The 26,165-nt window shown below is 55.1% G+C and overlaps 4 protein-coding genes and 1 non-coding gene across 13 annotated transcripts in view; 3 read left to right on the forward strand and 2 right to left on the reverse strand.

Moving 5' to 3' along the window:
* CPEB1 (cytoplasmic polyadenylation element binding protein 1) overlaps positions 1 to 10,223 on the forward strand; it is a 36,937-nt gene extending 26,714 nt beyond the window's left edge. For 6 of the 9 annotated variants that reach the window (XM_042022761.1, XM_042022764.1, XM_042022767.1 and 3 more), the window contains 9 exons: positions 1,724 to 1,938; positions 3,256 to 3,505; positions 3,784 to 3,897; positions 3,994 to 4,098; positions 4,883 to 5,019; positions 5,986 to 6,184; positions 7,631 to 7,725; positions 7,952 to 8,032; positions 8,755 to 10,223. In XM_042022761.1, coding sequence (XP_041878695.1) covers positions 1,724 to 1,938; positions 3,256 to 3,505; positions 3,784 to 3,897; positions 3,994 to 4,098; positions 4,883 to 5,019; positions 5,986 to 6,184; positions 7,631 to 7,725; positions 7,952 to 8,032; positions 8,755 to 8,865 — 1,307 coding nt within the window. In that variant the 3' untranslated portion in view covers positions 8,866 to 10,223. Of the gene's footprint in view, positions 1 to 61; positions 188 to 280; positions 304 to 1,723; positions 1,939 to 3,255; positions 3,506 to 3,783; positions 3,898 to 3,993; positions 4,099 to 4,882; positions 5,020 to 5,985; positions 6,185 to 7,630; positions 7,726 to 7,951; positions 8,033 to 8,754 lie in introns of those variants that run through there. The other 3 variants (XM_042022768.1, XM_042022769.1, XM_042022762.1) reach the window with 3 other exon arrangements.
* Positions 10,224 to 10,931: 708 nt separating this feature from the next.
* RPS17 (ribosomal protein S17) lies at positions 10,932 to 13,586 on the forward strand. Its single transcript, XM_042022772.1, has 5 exons — positions 10,932 to 11,015; positions 11,222 to 11,373; positions 11,896 to 12,001; positions 13,009 to 13,074; positions 13,462 to 13,586. Exons 1-5 carry the CDS (start codon positions 11,013 to 11,015, stop codon positions 13,540 to 13,542), a joined length of 408 nt encoding a protein of 135 aa, XP_041878706.1. The 5' UTR covers positions 10,932 to 11,012; the 3' UTR covers positions 13,543 to 13,586.
* LOC121662033 lies at positions 11,595 to 11,722 on the forward strand. The gene has a single exon (XR_006015160.1). It is a non-coding gene; the product is annotated as a small nucleolar RNA SNORA71 (small nucleolar RNA).
* Positions 13,587 to 14,178: 592 nt separating the features above from the next.
* TERB2 (telomere repeat binding bouquet formation protein 2) lies at positions 14,179 to 19,895 on the reverse strand. The gene is made up of 7 exons (XM_042022770.1): positions 19,772 to 19,895; positions 19,263 to 19,344; positions 17,914 to 18,059; positions 16,990 to 17,048; positions 14,657 to 14,751; positions 14,468 to 14,556; positions 14,179 to 14,393 (listed from the first exon to the last, which is right to left on the reverse strand). Exons 1-7 carry the CDS (start codon positions 19,833 to 19,835, stop codon positions 14,251 to 14,253), a joined length of 678 nt encoding a protein of 225 aa, XP_041878704.1. The 5' UTR covers positions 19,836 to 19,895; the 3' UTR covers positions 14,179 to 14,250.
* A 1,786-nt stretch (positions 19,896 to 21,681) lies between these two features.
* B2M (beta-2-microglobulin) lies at positions 21,682 to 24,351 on the reverse strand. Its single transcript, XM_042022771.1, has 4 exons — positions 24,235 to 24,351; positions 23,798 to 24,076; positions 23,263 to 23,316; positions 21,682 to 22,109 (listed from the first exon to the last, which is right to left on the reverse strand). Exons 1-3 carry the CDS (start codon positions 24,302 to 24,304, stop codon positions 23,303 to 23,305), a joined length of 363 nt encoding a protein of 120 aa, XP_041878705.1. The 5' UTR covers positions 24,305 to 24,351; the 3' UTR covers positions 21,682 to 22,109; positions 23,263 to 23,302.
* Between the last annotated feature and the right edge of the window lie 1,814 nt (positions 24,352 to 26,165).

A 26,165-nucleotide genomic window follows, 5' to 3' on the forward strand; every position in this document is an offset into this window, starting at 1 on the left:
AATACGCCGGCTGTATTTTTAAACACATCACGTGGCTTCAGAGAAGTCGGCAGAGCAGAGAGTGCAGCTTGCCGGGGCTGGGAGATGCTGTGCCCTGCTCGGAGCTGTGACTAGGAGGGAACATCTCCTCCCCAGCTGTGCCACATTCCCTCTGTCCTGGGGCTGCTGCTGCCCGGGCTCTGCCCAGGTAAGGACTGCTGGGCTGGCCAGTATTTTCCTGTGGCTGCAGGGCTGGGTGTGAGCACAGGTGCTGCTGTTGGGGAGAGCCAAGGGCAGGAGGTCCCTTTCTCAGTGCGGTCAGAGGTGAGTTCCTAGTCCTGTGATGTAGCCAAAATAGGGGAATCTCAGAGGGATAAGGCTCTGCAAGTGTTGGGAGGATGTTGTGACTCTTGCTGAGGGCTCTGCCTTGAGTTGAGGGAGATGCTTCAAGTAAAGGACCCACCTGTACCTGTGTGAAGTCTCTGTTGGTGTGGTGAGGTTTTTCCCCAAGTGTGAGGCTGGAGATGCCAGCTTCATGGCAGCTGTGCCATTGGATGATGCAGCTTGGGATGGGTACATCCCAGCATCTCGCCTCAGTCGTGCTCAGCAGCTCATCCTGGTGCTGACAGCACCGTCCTGGTGTCTGACCGCGGTGCTCTTGAGCACGATGGTGTTGTCACTCTCCTGGTTTGGGTGGTGGTTTGGATTATTACTCCTCATTGGCACAGGAGCTGCTGAAAATCTGGGTTGAAATCTTGTGGTTCAGCTTGCTGTATCAGGTGGGGCTTGGAGGATCTCAAGTGGATCCCAAATTTGGTTTGCTGAAATCTGAAAGCTTCAGGGCAAGCTGCCTTGTTTTGCAGCCTCTGAATAATTAAAACCATTTCTGAATGCTTTGCTCTTTTCACTGGGTTTGGGTACACATTCAGCTTGCTGAGACTTGCTCCTTTTGAATAGACTGGCTTGTGTTGTGCCCCTGTGGGATCCCTGCCCTGCGTTCCTTCTCCTTCTGGGTGGCAGCTGCCCCCACATCACTGACCGGGATGTGACTTTTTGACCTTTGGGTAGCCTGGTCCTGTGCTCAGAAGTAGCTCTGTAGGGAGGAATTTTCCTGGATTCTCCTCAGTGGGAGGAAAACCTGCAGTGTGAGGGTAGCAGTCTGGCACATCCTTGTCTGCAGGCTCTGGGGCAGAGGCCTGACCAGACAGGCTTGCTGTGAGCACGCACTGGGGACAGCGAAGCCTCTCTGTCAGCAGCCCAGGCTGGCACCTTCCTGTCTGCCCACAGCCAGCTCCTGGCAGGGCTGATGGGAGCAGTGTCCCTGAGCCTGAAAATTCCTGCTGGTGGACCAGGTGTGCCTGCCACGCTTGTGTGCCTCCATCCCTGAGGAGCTTGCTGAGCCCCAGCTTGCTCCAGCACAAGTGACAGGGAGTGGCATGGACTGGGCAGAGGGCCCTGTCCCAGAGCACCTCTGAGGCCCATAATCTGGGATGCAGGGTCTCTGAACTTCTCCCAGATGAAGTGGGTTCTCCTGGGCAGTCTGTCTCATAACCCTTCATGTTTGTCAGCCACACCAGGCTGCTGCGGGTTCTTTGCAGCACCATGGCCCAACTGATGGCAAACACCAGAGGTGCCACCTGCCAGTCGTGCCATTTATGGGCTGACAGGAGCCTGGTGGCCTCCTGGGCCACAGGAGGAAGGAGCAGTGTTATGCTGCAGCACTGACAGACTCTCTCTGTTGCAGTTCTCAGCATGCTGAGTAACCCTCTTGGGAACGTCCTGGGGAAGCCCCCGCTGGGTTTTCTGCCTTTAGACCCCATTGGTTCAGACCTGCCAGAAAAGTTTTCCACACCATCGCTGAGGAACTCCCGCTCCCTCCTGGACTCCCGCTCCAGCAGCCCCTCGGACTCGGACACCAGTGGGTTCAGCTCTGGTTCTGACCACCTCTCAGACTTGATTGTAAGTTTGCCTCTGGGGTCTTGCCGTGTTTTTGGGGGAGCATGGAATAGCTGAGTGGAGCTGCCAGCCAGAGCCCTGCCTGCTCAGGAATGGGAGGGAGTGCTGGGGGAGCTGTTGTACCCACACTGGCACAGCCCCCGGGGTTTGGGAGAAAGGCTGCTTGTGCAGTCCTTCAGCACGAGCAAGCAGTATCCTCATATATTTTTCTTCTAAGCTAATATTTTGGCCTTCTGGGTCTGTGCTTGCAGCCCTACTGGGTTACAGTAGCTCCCAGAGGGATCTCGAGTGCTTGAGCTGGTGTGTGGCAGGGGAGTGTCTGTGCCCTGATCCCAGCAGGGTGGCTGATCCAGCCTGGACTTTACAGGAGCTGCTGTCCCTTCCCATTTGCTGACTGCACTTCTCCATCTCAGGGTGGTTTCTTCTAGAGCAAACTGGGTCTAGCCTGCTCCCGTTCCCTAAAGCACAGCTAAATTTGGAAGGCAGGGAGCGAGTGTCTGTCTGGCTGCCCCAGTCTGCTCTGCCGGGGCTGTGGCGGGCGCAAGTGGCAGCTCTGGGTGCTAGCAGGACAGCCTGGCTCTGGCCAGTTCCAGGGTGGTGCTGCATGGCCTGACCTTGGCACAGGAGGATAAAGCTCCAGGCTCTGCTGTGGTGGCCTTGACCCCTGTGTTGGGCTGGATGTGAAGGACAGAGCTGACTTGGATGTGGGGTTGATTCTGCTGTGATCCACCCTGGAGAACCAGGATGTGCTGAGTGGCTGCAGCAGCCGGGCAGTGATGGTGGCAGGCGGCACAGGGCTCTGTGCTGGCCTTGTTTGTGAAGGGCAGGACTGGCAGCACGGCCCCGGCGTGGGCGGCTGGCACCGAGCTGTGCTGCGTCTCACCTCCCTGCTGTTCCATTAATCCGAGCTTTCCCTCCTCCTGCCCTGTGCTCCCTGGAGCTGGGCTGTGAGGATGAGATCCAGCTGGTGCCTGCAGAGCCCGTGGGCACTTCCAGGGAGCCCTGCTCACTGTGGGCACAGCACAGAGCCCACAGCCTGAGGCTCCTTCTGGGATGGCTGGTGCTGCCCAGGGGTGACACTGCCCTTGAGGCTCCACAGCCAGGGGTAGCTGTTGGCTTGGTGGTCTGTGAAGTGCCTCCTGCTTAGTGATCCCCCGCTGCTGATCATGAGCATGGGCCAGGACTCAGAGGGTCTCAAGAGATCCTGAGAGCTCCCTCTCCTGCCAAGGGGCAAGGGCAGGGTCCCAGAGCGGTACCTCACCTCTGGTATTACATACTCTTTACTCAGAGCTGGATTTCAGTGTGGCCTTTCTCTTGCAGTCAAGCCTTCGCATCTCCCCTCCTCTGCCCTTCTTGCCTCTCAGTGGGGTATCAAGAGACCCCCTGAAGATGGGAGTGGGATCCCAGCTGGATCAAGATCAAGCTGCCCTGGCTGCAGTAACTTCCTCCCCAGCCAGTGCATCGAAAAGATGGCCTGGAGCATCTGCGTGGCCTTCCTGGGATCTTCTGGACTCTCCAGAAGACCCCTTCAGTATTGAAAGAGAAGCCCGGCTTCATCGGCAGGCGGCAGGTGAGTCGGGAGGAGTGTCCAGGGGATGGTCCCACACCTGGGGGAGGGCAGGTTGCCTCTGTGCAGACACTGGCTGGGCATGGAGTTTGCAGCAGAGCAGAGCTTGCTCCAGGCCCAAGCCTGGCTCTGGCTCTACCTGTTGAGAGAGCAGGTGGGTGTGGGCAGCTGCCTGTGGCTGTGCTGCTCTGCTCAGCCTGTAGCTGGGGAATGTGGGGAGACCTGTGGGAGAGGGGGAAGGAAATGCTCCTGTACTGAGTAGTACTGGTGTCTTCTCCAAGCTGTGAACGAAGCAACCTGCACCTGGAGCGGGCAGCTGCCTCCCCGAAACTACAAGAACCCCGTCTACTCCTGCAAAGTGTTCCTGGGAGGAGTCCCGTGGGACATTACAGAAGGTGAGGCCTCATGCCAAGGCCTTGGGTGTTGACATTGGGAGGATGCAGGATGGAGCTTTTTGTGGGGGAGACTGACCTCTCTCCTTCTGTCTCTAGCTGGGCTGATCAACACTTTCCGTGTTTTTGGCTCCCTGAGTGTGGAGTGGCCCGGTAAGGATGGCAAACACCCACGCTGTCCTCCCAAAGGTAATATGCCTAAAGGTAATAGCGACACGGTAGGGTTACATTTTTCCCATGCTATGTTACAGCACGGATGCTGGGATGGTACAGCTGCATGCTGGTGACTGGATGGTACAGAGCACCTGGGGTAATGTCCTGCCCTCACTTGGGTCTGCACCTGGGCTGCAGAGCACTGACACCCCAAACCCAGCGTCCCCACCCATCTGTAGCAGGGTTGGACAGAACTGTGGGCTGGGGGAACCCTCTCTGGGTGTGTCTGGAACCCCGTGTAGGGCTGTGACTCCACGGCCACTGCTGGTCCCACTGCCAGCATGTGCAGCTGGGCTGACATACTGTGTAAGCAGGAATTAGTTACAGGGTAGGAGATGGCTGGTTTGGAGGCCCTGTAGTGCCTGATGGCCTCATTCAGTCACTGGAGCAATGTGAGGTGGAATACTGGCATCCATGGAAGGGACTTTAAAACCCTGGATGTTATTTGAGCCAGGCCATCCTAAATATGAAGCAGGGTCTATTTTCCTGCAGACCTCACTGCGGCCAGGCTGGTGGTGCCCACCTGGCATGTCCAGGTGTGGTTTGTGTAACACTGTGGTCCCAGACCTGGGCATCCTGCCCCTCGTGCTGTGCTTGGGTTTGGGCTCTGCCCAGTTTGGCTTATGCATAAGAGTGTGCTGGGAACAGCAGGAGCTGCCACACAGATACTTCAGGTGGCACCCAAGAACGATTTTGAGGATGTCTGCAAACTGGGAGGTTCTGTTCCACCTTCACCACAGCTCTAACAGCTGCTTCTTTCCCTTCCCCTCTGAAGGATACGTCTACCTGGTGTTTGAGTCAGAGAAGTCGGTGCGTGCCCTGCTCCAGGCGTGCTCCCAGGACCTGCTGAGCCCTGACGGGCTCAGTGAGTACTACTTCAAGATGTCCAGCCGCAGGATGCGCTGCAAAGAGGTGAGCAGAGCTGTGAGAGCAGCCTGACATGGCAGCAGGAGATGCAGAGGTGATCCCTGAAGGAAAGGAAAGCAGGGCTGGAAGAGCAGCCGAAGGCATGGCGGCTCCTGGCTGGCTTTGACTGCTCTGTGCCTGTGACAGGGATGTGTCAGCTCAGTGTTTGTCCTTCATAACAGCTTGTGTCAAACCAACCTGGAGCTCCTGGGTTGGTGGCAGACCCTGCCTTCAGGCTTCAGTTAGCTGGGACAAAGCATGGAAACAGGGATTTGACTGCTCTGTATTGCTTCCATCACACCTTTGCTCACAGAGACAGACTGGGATCCCTCAGGTGCTTTGTCAGGCCTCCTCTGCTTGCAGAGCAAATGGCTTGCACACTCAGCAGGCCAGTGTTCTGGATTCCAGGCTGCTCTCCAGCATGGCCTTGGCTGGCTGACCTGTGCTCTGGGGATGCTGGGGCTTGCAGGAAAGGGGGAGCTCAGATTAGGGACAACTGCCTGTGTTCAGGGAGTTACAGGAGGGAGATGCAGCTCTTAATCTAGACAGGCACAAACTAACTGTGCTCCAGACAGCTCTCCCGGTGTCTGGCAACTGGCAGTGCTTCTGTGCTCAGTGATTTAGTTCTGCCAGAAGCTTCTCCTCTCCAGAGCCTGCCATCAGCTGCAGCGCAGATGGGAGTGGGTGGTTATTGCAGGGGTCACCTCCAACATCAGGCTCCTGTGCTGGGAGGTACCTGCCTGGGCCTTAAATGCAGGTGGAGGGATGGGGATTGTCCCCTGGCTGCCACCCCCAAGGGACTGCTGGCTTGGGTTCCAGTTTGGCTGGAAGCAGAGTTGGTTTTATCCCCTTGTGGGCTCTCTGGAGGTGCCTGGAGCTCTAGATGGGTGTGGACTCTGAGCAGTAGTAGGTAACAAATGACATTTGCGGCTCGGGGCAGAGTCTGAGGTCTGGGGGTGCTCCTGGTTGCAGGTGCAGGTGATCCCATGGGTGCTGGCTGACAGCAACTTCGTGCGCAGCCCCTCTCAGCGGCTGGACCCCAGCAAGACGGTGTTTGTGGGGGCCCTGCACGGGATGCTCAACGCAGAGGCCCTGGCAGCCGTCATGTATGACCTGTTTGGAGGGGTGGTCTATGCTGGCATCGACACTGACAAGCACAAGTATCCCATAGGTAAGTGATGATTCCACCGGGATTGGTGGTCACCCCACCACGCTCTGAGGAGGCTGCGGTGTGCCCTTGGCTTGTCCTTCTGTTGGAAGACTGCCCAGGTGCCAGGCCTGGGGGGCAGATGCTGTCCAACCTCTTCTGCAGTCTGTGCTTCTCATCTGCTGGCCCTGGGGAGGGCTGATAGAGCTGATGTGCCTGGGATTGGAAGGTCCAGGATGATTCCTGAGCAGTCTGAAATTTTGAATATCCCTGTAGGCATTGCTGAAGGTTTCTCTGTCCTTGTTCAATGCTGTTAGTGGTTGTTGGATGCTGCTGTAGCTGCTTTTCCGTTCCCAGAGCAGAGACAGCTGTGGGTCTTCTCACTCTTGGGCTCTTGTCACCAGAGCTGAAACATGGCGTGTCATGGTGTGTGTACCTCCCTGGAGGCCTCATGGGCCAGGGGACAGCACTGAGGTGGCTGGTCTGTTGGAAAAACCCCACAGCCTCTGCCTGAGGAGCAGCTTTCCAAGTTCAGGCTGCAGCAAGTCACGAACTTGGAGAGACACTGAATCTCCTGGTGTTGCCAGGCAGTAACAGTGTCAGAGCTTGGTAGCGCAGAGCTGTCTCTGCTTGTCGCTGTCCTTGGACAGCAGTCAGGCTTTTCTGGGCAAGGCTCAGGTTTAGGATATGTCTGCGGTGCTGCAGAGCCCCTGAAGTGGCTGTAGGGGGGACAGTCTCACAGGGGTGGGAATGGGAGTATGAGACTAAGCAAATTCTCAGTGTGACTGTGGATGAGGTGTCCCAGAACCTCCCTGTGCTGGCCCTGTGAGATTCCCAGCCCTCTGTGGTTCATGCGGAGCCCAGCTTGCTCCAAGTAGGCAAGATCCATCTCCCAGCAGCTCAGTGGCACGTCCACCCTTGGAGCTGTCCTAAAGTTGCAGCAGTCAGAGCTCAGTTTTGGTAACTAAGCTGTGCCCTGCTTGGTTGTGCTGATGGAGGCATCTCCTGTAACCCCAGATTGGATCCAGGCCCTCCTGCCTGTGTCCTGTTCGATGCTTTTCAGGAGGAGAATGGATGGGGGTTTGTGTGGCACTTTGTGCTGTGGCTGAGCTGTGGGGATCTGCCAGTGTCAGTCCAGGAGCTTGGCTGGGAGCGAGTGGTGCAGGAATGCTGCTGACTGGCAGTGAGGCTGCAAAACACCAGGCTCTGGGGTGAGGGGGAGGCTGGGAATAAAAGCTGCTGAGCTGTCTCGGCACCGGCGTATTTCAGGTGCAGCATGAAGCACTCCTGCTGCTCCTGGGAATGTGGTGCCTGGAGAAGGAGGCAGGAAGAGCTCCCAGACCCTGGATACCATCTCCTGCCAAAGCTGCTTCCCTGTCTGAGTGGCACTGGGGAAGGGGTGGTGCTGGCAGCAGTTCCCTCTCCATCTCTGTGTTCCTCTCTTAACAGTTGTGGTCTGGCTCATTCCAGGGTCGGGCCGTGTCACCTTCAACAACCAGCGCAGTTACCTGAAGGCTGTGACCGCTGCGTTCGTGGAGATCAAAACCACCAAGTTCACCAAGAAGGTGAGTGGGGCTGGTGGGGCAGCCCAGGCAGGGGTCTGTGTGAGGGGTGGTACTGCTGGGAGCACCAGTGCTCGTGGAGCCTGCCCCGTGTTCCTGCTCCAGCAGAGGGAAGTGTGGCTGCTGCTCTGCCAGCCCCAGGGGTGCTGCTGGGGATGGATTTGGGGTACCCAGGCAGAGGGCAGTCAGCCTGGTGCTGCTCCATGCTCACTGCCCGGTTCTCCTGCAGGTTCAGATCGACCCGTACCTGGAGGACTCCATGTGCCAAGTGTGCAATGCCCAGCCTGGCCCATTCTTCTGCAGAGACCAGGTATGGCCAGTTCTCCTGCAGCCTGTGCTCAGGGGTTTCCTCGAGGAGGAGCAGGCCCTGCTGCTGGGTTTTGGGGATATATTCACTGACTCTTCCCCAGTGGGCAAGGTGAGCCCCAGCTGGGAGGGTGGCCTTGTTTTGGAGAACGTGTGGCCCTCCTGGGGAGGGCAGCTCAGGTACTTGCCAGGAGGCCCAGGCAGGCAATGTCCACCTGGCTTGAGCCAGGGGTGCTGCAGTTCACTGGTGCTGTGCCAGCTCTGGGGCCTCGTGTGGGATGGACTGGTGGCCCTGAGGGGAGGGGAGGTTGCTGCTCTATGAGCCATGATGAGCTGGGGTCAGGGTGCATTCCCCTGGGGCTGGCTGAGGCACAAGGAACTCCGGCTGACCTCACCTCACTGCAGGCAAAGGAGCTTGGCTGGGCTCAGGCAACTTCCTGCAGAGTTGGGATGGGGTATGAGCAGGAGGCAGGAATGCCGTGGGAGTGATGGGAGCACTGGCAGAGCCCAGCTGCTGCCCCAGTGCCCAGGCCCTGACTTTGAAACCTGTTCAGAAGACGGGAGCTGGGCCCAAGAGGCCCTGCACAGCATCGCTGGCATTCCCTCTCTCCAGCCCATGGATGCGCTGTGCTGGCGGGGGCTGCAGGCAGGGAGGGGAGCAGCGGCTCTGCCGGTGTCCCTTTGCTGCGGGAGCCACCCCAGCGTTGCCCTGTGCTCTGCCCACAGATCTGCTTCAAGTACTTCTGCCGCTCGTGCTGGCACTGGCAGCACTCCATGGAGGTCCTGCGCCACCACCGCCCGCTGATGCGCAACCAGAAGAACCGGGACTCCAGCTAAGGGGCCGCGGGGCTGCCGCGGGCAGAGTCCTGGGAGAACCTGCCCCGAGGAGAGCGCAGCAGCGCCTGCCGGAGCCAGGCCCGGCTGGGAACGTTCTTCCTGAGGACTGACGGGGAAAAAACAAAAAATCTTACATTCATGTTTGCACTTGCTGGTCTTTTTGTTTCTGCACTAATGCACAGTGAGTTTTGTTGGGGTTTGTTTGGGGGTGTTTTGAGGGGGGGAGTGCCCCTCAAGCCATTCTGCAGTTCCCAGACTTTGGTTCCTGGTTTGCTGACGAGAAGCAAAAATTGAAAATGAATAAACCCAACCAACCAAGGGCCACGTGTCGCGGAGGCGTTGCCGCAGGCGCCTCCGCCCTGGTTTTTTTATTTTTTAAAGGCGCTTTTTTACATTCCTTGCAATACTGGTGGAGAGAGCGCAGGTCTCATTGGTCATTGTTTTGCCGTTGCCATACAGTGCCTTTCCATTCATTTACCCCCACCTGGATGGTGTGACCTGGGTGTTCAGCTGGCGTTTTTTACTGTAACAACAAGGAGACTTTGCTCTTCATTTAAACCAAATCATATTTCATATTTTACGCTCGAGGGTTTTTACGAGTTCCTTTTTACACTCTTAAAAACAGTTTTTAAGTCGTTTGAAACGAGAGATTTTTTTCTTTCCTGGCAGCTTTTAACATTATTGCAATTTGTGTCTGGGGGCTGCTGGCAGGACGTTGTAAATCCAGGGGTTTGCAACGGGACAGGCCGGGCTTTGTTTTTGTTTTTGGATTTGAAACTGGACGGGATGAGGATCTCTGAGCTGCTGTATATAGTTTTAAATAGTTTGTTGCACTTTTTTAAGTTGCACTTATGGGGGGTTGATAGAGGTTTTTAATCACACAAAGTCACAGGACTTACCTTTTCTTTTGTAACAAGCTAAAAAAGGGCTGCGTTTTGGTGGACGATGAAGGTTCCTGGGAGCCCTTTCTCTTAGAGGGGACAAGTAATTTTCCTTTCCTTCCCGAGATGTTTGGAGTATCAGTGCAGTCGACCGAAATGCTGCTGCTGGGATTTGAGACCTTTAATTATGCCGATTATTATTATTTTGTTACTTTCCCCTCTATCGGAAGCTGTGTGCCAAAGAACCAGTGTCATAATTTCTCCCTCTTTACTATGATTATTTTTTTTTTCTTTCCTGCTGAGCTGATGTTGCATTGTTGCATATCCCAGCTGCTCTTTGTGGGGTTTTGTGAAGCTGTGTGTGAAGTCTCTACCTCATTGTAGTATATGCAGGCAAGACTGCACTCTCCTACAGACGCGTGGAGTAAGCTGTGGTGTAGTTTTTGGCACATAATAAACACGTTGCAGCAAAAAAAACTTTCTTGGGCCTTGTGTGCTTCGTGGGGGATCTCTACAGCTCGGAGGGCTCTGGTGTCACTTCCTGGAGGGTGTGGGGGGAAGGCATGGATGGAGCTATGAAGTGTGGATGCTGTAGGTGACTCGACTGGGAGGGAGCTCTCTCTGCTGGGCAATGCCTTTTTAGATCCCGCTTACCCGAGGTGCCTGTGAGGCCCTAGGCTCCAGCTGGAGCTCCCCTAATTGCAACAAGAAGTTAATGAGGTTGAGTGAAGGGGCCTGTGTTGCTGTGCTTTCTCCCTCTGTGGCAGTGGGGGAGGGGGCGACACCCTGCAGGGCTGTGAGGGGAGAGGGATCCCAGGGCTCCTCTCTGTGACGCTGGGGAGAGCTCAGTTGGACTTAGGCTGCCACAGTGGACACCTATTGTGCCCCATGCTCCCGGAGCAGGGAAGGCTTTGGGCTGCTCCCACGTCCCCCAGTGGTAACTCTGCAGCAGCCTTGTTGTGCTCACCCCTCCTCCTCTGGGGCTGGGTGCTGCGTCCAGGGGTGGTGTGAGTTTGTGGGTGCTCAGTGTCGTCTCTCAGGGCCTGGGACTCTCACTGGTCCCGCAGGCTCCCGGCCCGGCCCGGCCCGGCCCGGGCACTGCGGAGCGCTCGGGATGCGGCCCCGGGAGCGCCCGAGCCCCGCCCCCGCTCGGCCCCACCCACCGAGCGCCGCTGAACCCTCCGAGCCGCCAGGGGGCGCGGTGGGCGTCGCGGGCTTCCGCCGCCTCCCGCCACCTTCCGCTCTCTTTCCGCGGCCGCCGCCGACATGGTGGGTCCGGGTCCCGCCATCCGCCGCCATCCGCGGGCGGGCCCGCGCCCCCGCGGCGGGGAGCGGCGGTGGGGACCGGGGGGGAGCGGGGCCGGCGGCTGGGGGGGGCGGTGGGGGCAGGGATGGCTGGGGGAAGGCGGGACCGGGGCGTGGGGCCTGGGCTCGGCGGAGCCTGACCGGCGGCTCTCCCGCCCGCCCCCGCGTAGGGACGCGTCCGGACGAAGACGGTGAAGAAAGCGGCGCGGGTGATCATCGAGAAATACTACACGCGCCTGGGGAATGACTTCCACACCAACAAGCGCGTGTGCGAGGAGATCGCCATCATCCCCAGCAAGAAGCTGCGCAACAAGATCGCGGGGTGAGGGACTGAGGGCCCCGGGGGGTTCGGGCACGAGAGGGGGTCCTGGCTGCGCTTTGGGCACTGGAGGGTCCTGGATGGGCTTTGGACACCGGAGGGTCGCGGGGCGTTTGGGCACCGTGGGGGCCCGGGTGAGCTCTGGGCAGCTGGGGGTGTCCCGAGGTGTTTGGGCATTGGAAGGTCCTGGGGGGTTCGGGCGCGGCGTGGGGGTTCCTGCTGGGCCCTGCATTCGAAAGTGATCACGGTCCCGCCCGTGGCCGGGTCATTGATAGTGCAGGAAGAGGAGTGCGAGAGTTTTCCCGTGTTTGGAGGGGTCTGTGTCCCCCCCAGACCCTGTTGCTGTCGGACATTTTGTCTCTGATGTTCCCTGGAGGTGGTGGGATGATGCTGGTGTCAGTGGTGGGACACAGCCGGGGTAGGTGGTGGCAGCTGTCCTCATCGTGCTGCAGTTCCAGGATGTGGGGTGTGGGGAAGGGTGACGTGAGCCCTGGGAAAGCTCTGGACACCCCCGTGTCCCTGCAGGTACGTCACCCACTTGATGAAGCGAATCCAGAGGGGCCCCGTCCGCGGCATCTCCATCAAACTGCAGGAAGAGGAGAGGGAGAGGAGGGACAATTATGTCCCAGAGGTGAGGCTCCAGCTTCCCCATCGCTCCGTCCTGCCTCACCATATCTCCATAATTGGTCCCAATTTTTTTAAAATAAACCCTCAGCCCCTCAGCCAGGAGGAGCTGAGGAGGGTTTGGATCAAGGGGGCTGAGGTGGATGCCTCCAAAACTGCTACCTGGGACAGGAAGGGCAGCTGGCTTCTCGTGGTTTGATTTTCCTAACTTAAAATGGGGGGAAAAAATAATTTGATGTGAGGCAGGAGGATATTTCAGAGTGGCTGAAAACCTGCCTTGCAGCCAGTGTCCCTAGAGAGAGGGTTTTGGTGAAACCCCATTGCCTCTGTTTGGATGGGATCAAGATCTCACCTGTCACCTGGGTGAGGTGCTCCAGGAGTGCTTCCCTCGTTCCAGGAATATGATCCCGTTGCTCCTGAATCCTGTAGCTGTCAGGCACAGCACATGTTGCCCCTTTCCCAGATCTTCCCCATCAGCTCCTGGCAGAGCTGCTGGTTTCGGTGCTGGTTCCGGGTGTGATTGCAGGGAAGGAGTGACTGTGAGCACGCAGACCTGTACTGTTTGTGGTTTCTTAGAAAAATCCTGATGTTAGGTAGCTCTTGGGGAAGGAAACCTGTGGAGGTTTGGGGTCTGGAGAGGGCTGGAGGAAGTTTCTCTGGGAGCAGGAAAGCACAGGTCCTGGAGGTGGGACAGCCTTTGCTGGTGGATTTGTGTCTCAAGGCAGCTATGAGTGTCACTGATGACTGCCAGGACTGGTGCAGTTGAGGGCCCCACGCCAGCCCCTCAGCAGCCTTGGCCTGGAGCAGGTTGGGCCTCAGTTTCCAAAGATTGCCATAAAACAGGCTCTTCCCTCTATTGCCAGTGGTCTCTCACAGTGTTCCATCAGGATGCTCCCGGCTCTGCTGCTGGAACTGTTCCCCACAGTGGTGGGATGAGACCGGAGTGGCTGTGGGGACACCCTGACAGCTGTGGGGCTTTATCAGTCATACCTTTCCTCTCCCCTCCGTCCCCAGGTCTCTGCCCTTGACCAGGAGATCATTGAAGTGGACCCGGACACCAAGGAAATGCTGAAGCTCCTGGTGAGTGGCCGCAGCTGTTCCCTGCCAGCTGCCGCCGTATCCCCGGCACAGCTCCTGCTGCCCTGAGCGGCTGGATGGTGTGGAGGGGGTCCCTCCGCCCTGGGTGCTGTGGGAGGATTCATTTCCATATGGCTTTTGGGAGGGCAGAGGCACAGGGGCTTTGCCACTAGCACGGTGGCTGTGCTCCTTGCCCTCTATTCTGATGATTCCCTCACCAAGGAGTCAACCTCCAGAGCAGGGTGGCCTCCCCTTCTTAGGAGAACTGCGTCCACCTTTTGTGCTGCCACAGCACCTTCCCACTTCCCACACCTTCCCAGAGGAACTTGCCCCCACTGTCAGTGGGCAGGGTGCTGTGACTGATCCCGTTGTTCCCACGCTGTTTTCCAGGACTTTGGCAGCCTGTCCAACCTGCAGGTGACACAGCCCACAGTGGGAATGAACTTCAAGACGCCCCGAGGAGCGCTCTGAGTCTGTCCCTGTGTGTCGCTTTTCCAATAAACGTGAGGAAACCATCTCAGCCTGCCTGGTCTTTGGACACCCAAGGGGTGAGGGAGGGTGGGTTCTCGGAGTGCTGCATTGGAGCATGCAGAAGACTCAACACCTTCATGTGTACCAGCATCTCTTTGGGTTCTTTTGTGGCAGTTTGGGGTGTGAGGGCCAAAGCTGTTATTTTAGAGGCTCTCCTGCCTTTGAGGCAGTGGGAGAGGACAACCATGGTGGCTCCTTGGAGCTTGTGGGAGCCTGTCCTGGGTTTGCCTGTGCTTCTTCCAAGTGGACAGCATGGGGGTCAGGCTGTGCCACAATAAAAGTTGCTTTTTATAACCCTCTTGATCACTTTCAAGTGCTTAAATGAAAGGGAAAAGTCTTAAAATTCCTTGATTATATGAAAGTAAGGAGACCTATGTGTGTCCCTCCAAGGAAAACTTGCTTAAACTATATAAACACAGCTTAAACTGCCCCCCTCAGACTAAAAAGAAAATACTGGGTTTTTGGGGAGAAATGTCCATGTTTCTGTTTGTTGTGACATTGGGTTTAAATAGTTACTTAAAGAAGCAAATACTGCAATAACTAGCCAGTAATGAAATAACACACTGAACACTGAGCTGCAGTTGGATAATGTATAAATCATCTAGCAGCTCTCACACTGAAGTTGTTGCTGCTCCAGCCACCTGTTCCTTACAATTTCCTCTTCATTTTGGTCTTCTCGCAGTAAATGCTACATTTGCTTTGAACCCAGTACACTGCGTAGCCTGAGGTGCCGGGGATGAAGTCGTGGAGTTCCCCCTCATATTTCTTCATGTCCCGTGCAGAGGGATAGCCTGCAGAGGGAGAATGGGCTCACTGAGTCCCTGCTCCACCTGCCCCATCCACAGCCCTTTCCAGGGGTATTTACCTGTCACCATGTTATTTATTGGGTATTCCTGGAGGGCACGGTATGGAAATTCTCCCTGGGCAAGTGCTTCAGAGCCTGTTTCTTCACTGCTGTATCAGGAGGGAAAAAAATCTGTGTTAGTTCCTGTGTGTTAGGATTGCTTGGAATCGGGGGTGCATCCAAATCCCACCACCCAAGGTAGGAAAATACCTCTCGTCCAGGTCTAGCACTTCCTCCTCTGGTTCTTCCTCGCAGGCATTTCTTGCCGCTTCTGGTTCCTCTGTTGGATTTTCATTTGGCTGTGACTGTCAGCACAAGGATGTTACAGGTGTGCCCTGAGTCACTGCAGAGCACCTGGGACACGCTCCGAGTGCACGGAATTTTTAGGGCTCATGATTGTCAAGTGTAATTCAGAGTTAAATTTTTAATCTAAGGCCATTCCTGCTTCAGAAGTGCTGGGAAGTTGCTTTGAGAGGAGAGTGGGCAGTGACATGGAGAAGGAAAACAGCAAAGGGCTGAGCTCAGCCTCTGGCAGTTGGAATCCCTGAACAGCACACTGCTGGGAGACTGGATACATCTGGGCGAGGGAGACAGTCCTTCCAGTGCTGTCCCCTTTGGGATGTCATGCTGGGAGGGACACCCAGCACAGCAATCCCAAGGAATCGGAATCATTTAGGTTGGAAAAGACCATCGAGTCCACCCAGTGACCAATCACCACCTTGTCAACCAGAGCAGAGCACAGAGTGCCATGTCCCATCATTCCTTAAATACCTTCAGGGTTGGGGGACTCCACCCCATTCCTGGGCAGCCCATTCCAGTGCCTAATCTCCCCTTCTGTGAAGAAATTCCGTCCTGCAACCTAAACCTCTCCTGGTGCAGTGTCCTCTCATCCTGTCCCTTATTCCCTGGAAGCAGTGCCTGACCCCCACTTAGCTCCATCCTCCTGTCAGGGAGTTGTGCAGAGTCAGAAGGTCCCCTCTAAGCCTCCTTTTTTCCAGGCTGAGCCATCCCAGCTCCCTCAGCTACTCCTGCTGCTCCACCCCTTCCCCAGCTCTGTTCCCTTCTCTGGACCTGCTCCAGCACCAAAATGTCCTTCCTGAATTGAATCAAGGGGTTCAGAACTGGACAAAGCACTTGAACTGGGGCCTCAGCAGTGCCCAGTACAGGGGAAAAATCACTTCCTGGTTCTGCTGGACACACTACTCCTGACACAGGCCAGGTGCCATCGGCACTCTTGGCCACCTGGGCTCATGTTCAGCTGCTGTTGATCAGCACTCCCAGGGCCTTTCTTGCTGTGCCACTTTCCAGCCACTCAGCTCTGCAGGGGTTATCGTGGCCAAGTGCAGGACCCAGCGCTTGGCCTTGTTGACCCTCATACAAATGACCTTGGCCATCGATCCAGCCTGTCCGGGTCCCTCAGCAGAGCCTTCCTAGCCTCCAGTAGATCCACACTCGCACTCAGCTTGGTGTCATCTGTGTATCTGATAATGGTGGACTCAATCCCCTCATTCAGATCATCAGTAAAGCCACTGAACAGGACTGGGTCCAATGATCCCTGGGGGATACCACTGGTGACCAGACACAGCTGTCCAAGCTGTGGGCTGCAGTTTTCCAGGAGATGCCGTGGGAAATGGTGTCAACGACTTTGCTGACGTCCAGGTAGGCACATCCACAGCCTTTCCTTCATCCACCTGGCAGGTCCCCTCGTCATGAAAGGAGATCAGGTTGGTCAGGCAGGACCTGCCTCTCCTAAATTCATGCTGCCTGGGTCTGATCCCTTGGTTTTCCCATATGTGCCGTGTGATGGCACTCAAGGTGATCTGCTCCATAACCTTCCCTGGCACACAGGTCACACTGACAGGCCTGTAGTTCCCCAGATCCTCCTTCCAGCCCTTCTTGTGGGTGGGTGTCACATTGATACCTCATCATCTGGGACCTCCCCAGTAAGCCAGGACTAAGGATAAATGATGGAGCGTGGCTTGGCAGGCTCTTCCTCCAGCTCCCTCATCACCCTGGGATGGTTCCCATCCAGGCCCATGGACTTGTGAGCATTTAAGTGGCACAGCAGGTCACTGACTGCCTCCTCCTGGATTTCTGGGGGTCCATTCTGCCTCCTCCTGGATTTCTGGGGGTCCATTCTGCTCCCCGTCCCTGTCTACCAGCTCAGGGGGCCGTTTGTCCTGATATAATCAGTGTTGAAGACTGAGGCAAAGAACGTGTTAAGTACCTCAGCCTTTTCCTTGTCTTTGGTGATGGACACTCCAATAAAGAATGGAGGTTTTCTTTGGCCCTCCTTTTGTTAATATTTATAAACACATTATCCTTTACAGAGGTGGCCAGATTAAATTTTAGAGAGCTTTCACCTCTCTAATTTTCTTCTTTCTGCATCACCTAAGGACATCCTTAAACACTTCCTGAGTTGCTGGCCCCTTTTCCCAAAGGTGATACATGCTCTTTTTTCCCTGAATTCCTGTGAAAGCTCCCTGCTCAGTGCAAGCTCGTCCTTCAGCACACACACGTGTAGTACAAATTTTTCATCTTACCTGTTCTTCAAGGGCATCTGCCTTCTCCCAAATAAACTGGCCAATTTTCCTTCTGATTTCTGCCAAGAACAACAAAACCAGTGACTGTGAGAGCATCAAAGAACAGCACTGTGGCAGTCACTGCCAGTGCAATGCCCTGCCTCTGGAGGCAAGCCCCAATGCAAGGTCCTGCCCCTGGGCCAGGGCAATCCCAAGCACAAATTCAGGGGGGAAAGAATGGATTGAAAGCAGCTCTGAGGAGAAGGACTTGGGGATGCTGGTGGATGAGAAACCCATGAATATGACCTGGCCACGTGTCCTGGGCTCATCCCACAGTGTGGGCAGCAGGGGAGGGGAGGATTCTGCCCCTCAGGCCTGCTCAGGAACAGCAGTGCTCCTCCAGCTCTGGGGTCCCCAATATCAGAAGGACAGGGAACTGCTGGAGACAGTCCAGAGAAGGCCATAGAGATGCTCCGAAGGCTGGAGCCCTTCTGCTCTGGAGCCAGGCTGGGAGAGCTGGGGAGGTTCAGCTGGAGAAGTGAAGGCTCCAGGGAGACCTCAGAGCCCCTTGCAGGGCCTAAAGGGGCTCCAGGAGAGCTGGAGAGGGACTGGGGACAAGGGCTGGAGGGACAGGACAAGGGGCAAAGGCTTCAAACCGCCAGAGGACAGGGATGGATGGGATATTGGGAAGAGATTCTTCCCTGTGAGGGTGGGGAGGCCCTGGTGTAGGTTTCCCAGAGCAGCTGTGGCTGCCCCATCCCTGGGAATGTTCAAGGCGATATGTTCTGTGATAGTAGATGGATCACACTCCCACAAGAGCCACTCCCAGGCAGAAGGAAAAGTCCCTCCCTGCAGACAAGTAACTGCCGGTTCTGGTTTGCACCAAGCCTGCACTCCTGGGGGATTTCCCTGGGAAAAAATCCCCGGACGATTTTTTTGCCTGACCTTCTTGCAGGCAGGCAGGGGGCAGGACGAAGTGGCCCAGAACCACCGAGGGCTTCTCTCCCGCGCTGGTGCTCGCCCACAGCGAGAGGTAACGGGAGTGAAAGACCGTGGCTCTGCCCTCCAAGTAACTGAGGCTCTCGTGTATGCTGGAAGAGAGAAAGAGAGCTGGTTTCCAGAGAGCCTGGAAGCAAACCATAAACCAAAACGTTTAGAGGGGTGTTGTCATTAAACCTGCTCTGATATTTTTGCCAAAAGCACCTAATTTTCTGTGATTTTCTAACTGTGAGACTCTACCAGTCACACCCCGTCACAGTCCCTGCTGCCGGCACCTCCCAGGGGCAGCCTGGAGGAAGGACAAGGGTAAACGTACTTTTAGGGATTACACGGTCCCACTCTGCTCTTGAGGCGAAACTGCTTCTTCGGGGAGGGCAAAGCCAGGATTTTTCTTTAATTACCCTTCACCACGCTGCTCCCTGCTCACACAGCTGAACAAGGAAGCGGAAGTGGAGGGTGTTCTCCTTAGAGGGGAATTAAATATTGTTTGCTGGGTTTAAGGATGCATATAATGATTACATATTTTCACAAGAAACTATCTAACTATATACATTGAATATATATTAAAAATTATCCAGAATTCCCCTGGGGGAACAGCCCAATCCGGCAGGATGTTGTTGTGAAAGGAAAGTTGTTATTGTGTGTTTCCTGGAATTCCCCTCCCTTAGCTGGAGGTGGTGACTGAAAGATTCCAAAATTCTAAGCCAGTTTTAAGCACTGGTGTGTTAAAAAGAAACTGTTTAGTCCAGCCTAGCAAAGCCTAAAAGAAACATTGCAGCTTCCTTTCCCATAAATATACTTACATGACTAAATAATGAATAGATACAATATTCACTGATATTGAGGAAGTGAGGAAGATCCTGAAGACTTTCTTATATTTGTACAAATGTTCTGTAGCCCTCTAATTTTTTATATTAAGCATTTCACCCCTTTTCCACCCATTTTTATCCCAGTGCTTCCTTTTAGCATTAATTCACATTGGATTTTTAGCACCAGGTTCTTTCCTTGTGGATTGTTTTAGATGCTGATTTTCCAGCAGGTAATTCACAGCCAGCAAGAAACCAGCACAATTAATTTAATTTGTATCACAGCAAATCCCTTCTCAACACAGGGAGAGTTTTTCTCTATTCTGTCTATCTACAGCTTAGTGTGGGTGTGAGTTTCCCCAACCCCACTGGGCAAGAAGATCCTGGCAGATCCATGCCATGATTTTAAAAACACCCCCTTGACTTCTACGGGATGTCAGTATCCATGAAATACTTTCCACTAAAGACATTAAAGCCTCCTTTACCCACCTGCGGGTGTCGGGGTGGGCGGCATCGCTGCTGAAGAGGTAGTCAGCATCCAGCCAGTGGGTGATCGTCCCGCCACCGTCCGCTGCAGGGGACATGGGGTGAGGTGAGGGTGGGCATCCAGGGGCTTCCCACCTCGGGGTGGCCTGGGACGGGGACAGCTGGTGGTGAGGCCGCAGGGATGGGCCCTGAAGTGAAAGCTGTGATAGCTCCCCATGGCTGTGGGACTCCCACCGCTCCCCTGAGGGCTGTTCCGGGCTTTTCCTCAGTGTGGGGGCACCTTGGACTGGCCAAACCCATGCTCTGCCCTATTGTGTGGGTCTCAGACCCATGAAGGGGTGACAAGACTGTGCCCTCACTGCTGTGCCCTGCTGAGGAACGATGGGGCTGTGCTCCCCTCCTAATTCCCCCTGAGTGGCCACATGGCTGTGCCCCCCTCAATTCCCCGCGGATTCCTGACAGCTCGGTGCCCCGGGGCTCCCCTGGACTTCGCCGTCGCCGGGCCCCCTCACCCCAGAGACCCCGCGGGCCCGGGCTGACGCTCTGCGAGAACCAAGCGCGGTGTCCGCGGAACATGGCGGCGGGAACGGCCGTGAGGGGCTGGGGGAGGCGGGAACCGCCCTGAGGGGAGACGATGGCGGGAACGGCCGTGAGGGGCTGGGGGAGGCGGGAACCGCCCTGAGGGGAAGCGGTGGTGGGAAAACCCGGCGAGAGCGAGAACGGCTGGAGCTGTGTCGAGGAGCTTTAGGCTGGATGTTAGAGAAAGGTTCTGTCCCCCCCAGTGTGGCCGGGCACTGGAACATGTTCCCCAGGGCAGCCCCAAGCCTGAGAGAGCTCAAAGGGCACTTGGCCAACGCTCTGAGGCACAGAGTGGGGGTTTGGGGTGTCCTTTGCAGGGTTAGGAGTTGGACTCAATCCTTGTTCTCCTAGAAGTTTTTCTCAAAAAAACCCTTGCATTTGGCTGACTCAGGAAACTGCTTGCAGAAAAACTGCTTGTGTTTCATAAATGTTCATAAATGAGGCTTGTTCCATACTTCAAGCTTCCCAAGATATCCCTCAGGATACCCCATCCCCTGGGAACTGTCTCCAGCAGCAGCAGCACAGCAACATCCCGGGTACCTCAGAACCCCAAGGATGCTGGATAAAACAGAGAAGGGATTTCTGGACATGGTCCTGAAATCCAGCTGTTAAAGAAAATCAGCCTCTGGTGTGGCCATGTGTTGTTCTCCCACAGACAGGGGATTTTTGAGTAAACTATCAAAATATTTAAGAACAGAAAAATCCCACAGATGCAATCAGAGCAGACTTCCCCAGTGTGGGAAGATGATGATGTGTCCTTTGGAGACAGGGTCGTTTCACATATCCTCCACAGAATCTTCAGTTTCTGCAGTCGACTCAACCCCTGACCTAATCAGGATGAAGCTCTCCTGGTGGAGTGGTGACCCAGCCATTACTCTGGTGCTCATGAGGATAGGAAAGGTGGAGCTGAGGTGGTGGAGAGCACTTTGGTGGCCCTTCATGATCCACAGGAGGAGGCCAGGACATGGTCCACAGCTCCTTGGGCTCACACAGCAGGTGGTGCTGCTCCACTGGGGTCTCTGGGAGAGAAGCTGAAACCTTCTCCCCTCTCCCAGGCCACCTTCTCCCACACAGGGACCACTGCTGGGGCTGCCCAGTCCCCAGAGTGCATCTGGTGCTGCAGGCAGAGCTGTGTGGTGTGTCCTGCTGTTCCATGCTGAGTGATGGGCACTGTGCACAACCACCCTGCCACCTGTCCTGCCTTGAACACCCCTCTGATGAACCCAAAGGGATCCCCATAATGGGGCCCTGCCCCTCAGCAACCTCCCACATGGGTGTTGGAACTGCAACAGCCTGGATTTTCCTAATCCCTAACAAAAAAAAACTGGTTATAATGAAAATAGCTATGGAACAAGATAATATCCCTCAAACATCTGAATATACCCTAGAAGAGACATGGGATCCCCTGAGTCACCAGGAACCCTTGATCCCATACATGTGAGCCTGGTTAAATCCATTTTGATCCAGTATTCTGCAAGTGATCATTCTGATTTCTTCATAAAATAAGAGTGAGCTGATGGGAGTAGTATTGGGTTTAGGTAGTGTCATCAATCCCCCATGGTACAACAGAGGACTGGCTCCAACTGCGCTTCTCCATGGGGTCAGGCACAGAGAGAAAAACAGAACTGATACTCACCAACACACACATCTGCTTCCCCCAGGCTCAGCTTTACACTACACACTCCAAGATGCATCAGCTGGAGCTCTCCCCCTTGGAGTGGGCACCATTCCCCGCCATCACTCCTTCTGTGCCCCCAAGGTTCTTGATCCCTTTTTTAAACCTTGTGCCTTCCCTTCAGAGCCACACAGGAGCCTCCAGCCAGGCAGATACCACATCAGCAAAAAGTCTTTAATTTTCTTTTTATTGATGGAAAAGCGCTCTTGCATCTTCTCAGTGGGATAAAAAAGCACAACTGACCATCATGCCCCCAAGGCTACGTATCTGCGCACAACCCATCAGAGCCTGTAAAATCAGCTTGGCCTGTCAAATTACTCTGAAGAAACATGTTAAGGACTAGCAGTTTATTAAAGTATAAACATCCTGCAAAATTTGGAGCAGTGAAGAGCTACCATTGTTTTTTAAGCAGTAATGTGGGCATTTATAGCTACATGCTCAAAAAGCCTGCAGAGCTCCCTTGACGCTGTGGCTAAGTGAGATTTAACAAGGCTTATTAGTGAATTTCTGAATGGAAGTTGATCATTCTTGTGGATATGATGAAGAATGGACAGAAGCTTGAGAAGACTTTGACTTGCAAGCAGATTTTCTCAGACCTGCATGGAGAGAGTGGATTGACATCAGTCACCCTAGTGACACCTTCAACTGTAATTATTTTAGGACTAAAAACCAGTTTCCTCAGAGCATTCTGACTGCAGCACCCCTGCAGAACCACCTTCCAGTGAGATTCAGGTAAAAATCCTGCAGAAACTCTTTTTTGTCTCCTCCTTGGTGGAGTTCAGAGTTCAACAAGTCAAGAGGATCCTTGTTCTCCACCCCAGGGACCTTGTCCTGCTCTCAACTCTTTCCATGCCAGCTCAGTAAATCCTTGTTCCCAGACCACAGTGAAGTCACCCACATCCCACCTGCAGCCAGACTTGGCATCCCTCACCACAGGTGACGACGTCCCACCAACTGAAGCCATGGTGCTGCATGGGCACAGCACATTCCAAACCCTGCCTTGGGGCCAGGTTCACAACCCCACTGCCCAAAGATGAGTGACAAACCAGGTGAGTGACTGTATACAACTTCTTAGAGCTCTGCAGGAACTGGGGCATTTCACATAAGGTCCTGTCAAGGTTTGTCCCAGGCACAGTTAATCATTATCCTCTAACAGGGCATGTAACTAAGATGTTTCAACCAGGGTGACATCAGCTAGGCCACAGAGTTTCTTTTCCCTATCACGTGTTAAGCTAGAATTTCCCTGTTGCTAACTCCAGATCAGTTACATGCAGACAGTTTGAAGAACTTGGCGCCCTCAGACTCCCAGACACCACTGAATTAACCCCGAAATGTTTCTGGTTTGTGCCTCATGGAGCCGCCCTGCCACAGGGTTAACCAGCCTGGCACCCAGCCTGAGGCACGGGGATCTCTGGTACAGCAACTTCCTCCTCCTCCCCTGACAGGAAACAGCACTGCAAGGCCTGAGGAGGCTTTAGGGGACCTGCGACAACTCTCTGCAGTATCTAGCTGACACAGAAACGACATGCACGGAAGGTTTTCTGCAAAGTTCTCCTTTTTTTGGAGCAAATGACTCTTGTAGGCAAGGGACGGCCAAAACCAGACCAAAACAGTGGGCAGAAAGTGTGTGGGGAGAGTTCTGTGGCCCAAATCAGCACTAATACGATCTACTTTTTGGGTGTGGTTGCTTCTGTTCCCCAGCTTTTCAAACCCTCCCCCCCTACAGAAATGGGTCTATGTTTCCCTTACCAGCATGGCACACAGCACCACGGATTATCCCAGACACGGCTCAGAAGTCTGGTTCTGCAGGAAAAAAGGGCAGAGCGTTAGACCTGGGGGCAGAGGGCACCCCCTCTCCCCTGTCCCCACAAGGTTCCCCCCCAGAAACAGCCCCAGTGCGGTAACCAGAGAGCTGCCCTCAGTGGTAGCTGAGGCTGGGTCACCACCATCAGCCCCGACGGCTGCATCCTTCTTTATATTCACACAACATAAAGCCAAAATTCACTGCATGACCCATCACCTTCTAGGTAAGTTCACCAAGGCAGAGATCGCACGACATGGCATCACCAAATCCCTATGAATTAACACCAACGCGTGTCCCCCCTGAATCCTTCATAGGTACATATAACAGACTTTTCAGCTAAAACCAAATTAATTTTCCATCTCTAACACAAGACCTTCAAACCCCACTCCGTTACAACATCCTGCTTCCCAGGAGAAGGAACAGAGACAGCATGGATATAAAGGAACGAGCTCCAGCATGCAGGAGGAAGGCACAGCGTACCCCATCGGTAAATCCGTGGCCCCGTCATAGTGGAATGCTCCACCCTGCAAGCGAAGGTGTCACCCCTTGTGGGGGTGAAGGGCACATAGACCAGGCGCTGGAACTGCCACTTCTCGTTGAAGGACAAGTCCCCGTACATGACGCCGGAAATGGGCTCCCCGTTCTTCAGGAGCTGGATGTCAATCTTGGGTGGGTGAAAGCCCGTGACGAAGCAGTGCAGGGTGTTCTGCTTTCCCTCCTCGGCACGGGAACGGGCGTAGACTTCGACCTTCGGCGCCTCTGGAGAGAGGGGAGAGGGCGCGTGAGAAACGGGGCTGCGGTGGGCATCGCCTCGATGCCAACGCTCGCCCACCCCCCCGGGCACAGTGACCCGGACCCGCCGGAAGCCCGCAGCCCTTAACCCCGTCAGAACCCTCCGCGCCACCCCAGGCACTCACCAGCGGCCGCCCCCAGGCCGAGCAGCGCCAGCAGCGCCAGCAGGCCGAGCGCCAGCACCCCCCGCGCCATCCTCGCTGCTCGCAGTGCCGCCGTTTCCCGGAATGTCCCACCCCTGCCCGCGCTCTGCCTTTTATACCCTCCGGAGCCACCCCCAATCGCGGCGCGGAGCGTCAGCCGCATCATCAGTCTCAGGGCAGAACGGGAGCTCCGGGGTTGTGCGAGCCAGAGCGATGCTTTCGCTTTCGGTTTTCCGCTGAGTGAGGGGAGAGACCGGGGTAGAGACCGCGGCGCGTCGGGCAACAGCGGCTGGACGTCAGCCCAGGTGGCAACGGCACCTGGTTTGGACCAGCGCCCGTCCCCTGTGCTGGGCACTGCTGCGGCCGCACCCTCCACCACAAGAAGGACACTGTGAGGGGCTGGAGCATGTCCAGGGATGGGAACGGAGCTAGGGAAGGGGCTGGAGCGCCAGGAGCAGCTGAGGGAGCTGGGGGGCACTCGATTTGGAGAAAAGGAGGCTCGGGGGAACCTTCTTTCTCTGTAACTCCCTGACAGGAGGGTGCAGCCAGGTGGGGTTGGGCTCTGCTCCCAGGGAACAAAGGACAGGACAAGAGAAAACAGCTTCAAGTAGCACCAGGGGAGGTTTAAGTTGGATCTTAGGGAAAATTTCTTCTCTGAAAGGGCTGTCCAGCCTTGCCACAGGCTGCCAGGGCAGTGGTGGAGTCCCCATCCCTAAAGGGATTTAAAAGCCATGTGGATGTGGAACTTGGGGATATGGGTTAGTGGTGGCCTTGGCAGTGCCGGAGGAATGATTGGACTTGATGGTCACAAAGAGCTTTTCCAACCTAAATGGGGGTAAAAGCCACCTCTTGCTGAAGGTTTTGCATCCAGGGGCAGTATTACACTAACAGCCTATGGTGGAGCAAGCTGTCCACCTTCCTTTATGAACCTCTTTCAAAACCTGTGTGGAACGTCTCATTCCAGTAGCTGTGGGCTGAAAAATTGACTGTTGTTCGAGCATAGCACAGACTCCCTGACATAAAACATGAGAATTCCAACACCAAAAAGCCAGGTTTTCTGGTGCCTCCTCCAGAAGAACTGTGAGCACCAAAACCCAGCTAGGCTGGGAACGCCCCTGAATGTCCCAGTAATGCTGCTTGGAAGGAAAATAAAGGGAAAAGAAAGGAAAGTCACTACTAGTGGGGAGAAAACAGCAGCACGGTGTAAGTACAAAAACACTGAGTCCCTTTAGGACCTGCTTTCTTAATACAACTCGTTAAAACACAAATTAAGTTAACAAAGCATGTACGGAGAACATCCCAAAGGCAGCAGGTAAATCAGGAGAGGCCAAACAAAGGAAAACCCTGAAAACACTGTTATCAGTTCCCACTGGCCCAGCTCCTGCTGGGTTTGCTGGCTGCCCAGAGAGTGGTGCCGGGCACGCAGCTGAAAACACGCAGTGTTTTTCCAGGGTGAGATAAACAGATGCAGCTGTGGCCAGAGCCTTATCAGGGATCTCAGGGCTCTGGCAGAAATAATCCCTGAGTGCTCCATCGGTGGCGGAGTTGCTACAGGGTCACCACATCGGGAGTCACCACCCCGGTCCAGCTGACCCACGGGCGAATCTGGCTCTGCCCAAGTGGACTCTGCCCTCGGCTTGGGGAGAGGATGGCAGGACATGGATCCTTTCCGTGCCCTTTGGGATGTGAATCCCTGGCAATGACTCTGCTGTAACCCACCACCTGTCAGAATTTCCCTGTAAAGAGAAGCACAACTCTTCCAAAGGATGTTTTTAAAAAGCCACAATGAATTGGTTAGAGTAGCCAAATCTTCCACTTTTGGGATATTTCTGCTTTTATTAACAGAATACTGGGAGAATTATTTGGGAGTAGGTGACATGACCAAGGTGCTCCTGGTATTCAAGGGGATAAGG

Source organism: Corvus kubaryi, unplaced genomic scaffold, assembly GCF_017639235.1.
Source record: "Corvus kubaryi isolate FWS band 111438036 unplaced genomic scaffold, C.kubaryi_AGA036_p1.0 37220, whole genome shotgun sequence".
Lineage (NCBI taxonomy): Eukaryota > Metazoa > Chordata > Aves > Passeriformes > Corvidae > Corvus > Corvus kubaryi.

What these genes read in the sequence shown, in the direction of transcription:
- RPS17 (XM_042022772.1), top strand. An exon ending in GGGACAATTATGTCCCAGAG is followed by an intron (nt 12,002 to 13,008) that starts GTGAGGCTCCAG and finishes CTCCGTCCCCAG; the next exon opens with GTCTCTGCCCTTGACCAGGA. An exon ending in AGGAAATGCTGAAGCTCCTG is followed by an intron (nt 13,075 to 13,461) that starts GTGAGTGGCCGC and finishes GCTGTTTTCCAG; the next exon opens with GACTTTGGCAGCCTGTCCAA.
- B2M (XM_042022771.1), bottom strand. Translation starts at nt 24,304, where the DNA reads ATGGCGCGGGGGGTGCTGGCGCTCGGCCTGCTGGCGCTGCTGGCGCTG. An exon ending in CGGCCTGGGGGCGGCCGCTG is followed by an intron (nt 24,077 to 24,234) that starts GTGAGTGCCTGG and finishes CCCTCTCTCCAG; the next exon opens with AGGCGCCGAAGGTCGAAGTC.
- TERB2 (XM_042022770.1), bottom strand. Translation starts at nt 19,835, where the DNA reads ATGTTCCGCGGACACCGCGCTTGGTTCTCGCAGAGCGTCAGCCCGGGC. An exon ending in GCCCACCCCGACACCCGCAG is followed by an intron (nt 18,060 to 19,262) that starts GTGGGTAAAGGA and finishes TCTCTCTTCCAG; the next exon opens with CATACACGAGAGCCTCAGTT. An exon ending in CAGATGCCCTTGAAGAACAG is followed by an intron (nt 14,752 to 16,989) that starts GTAAGATGAAAA and finishes TTGTGCTGACAG; the next exon opens with TCACAGCCAAATGAAAATCC.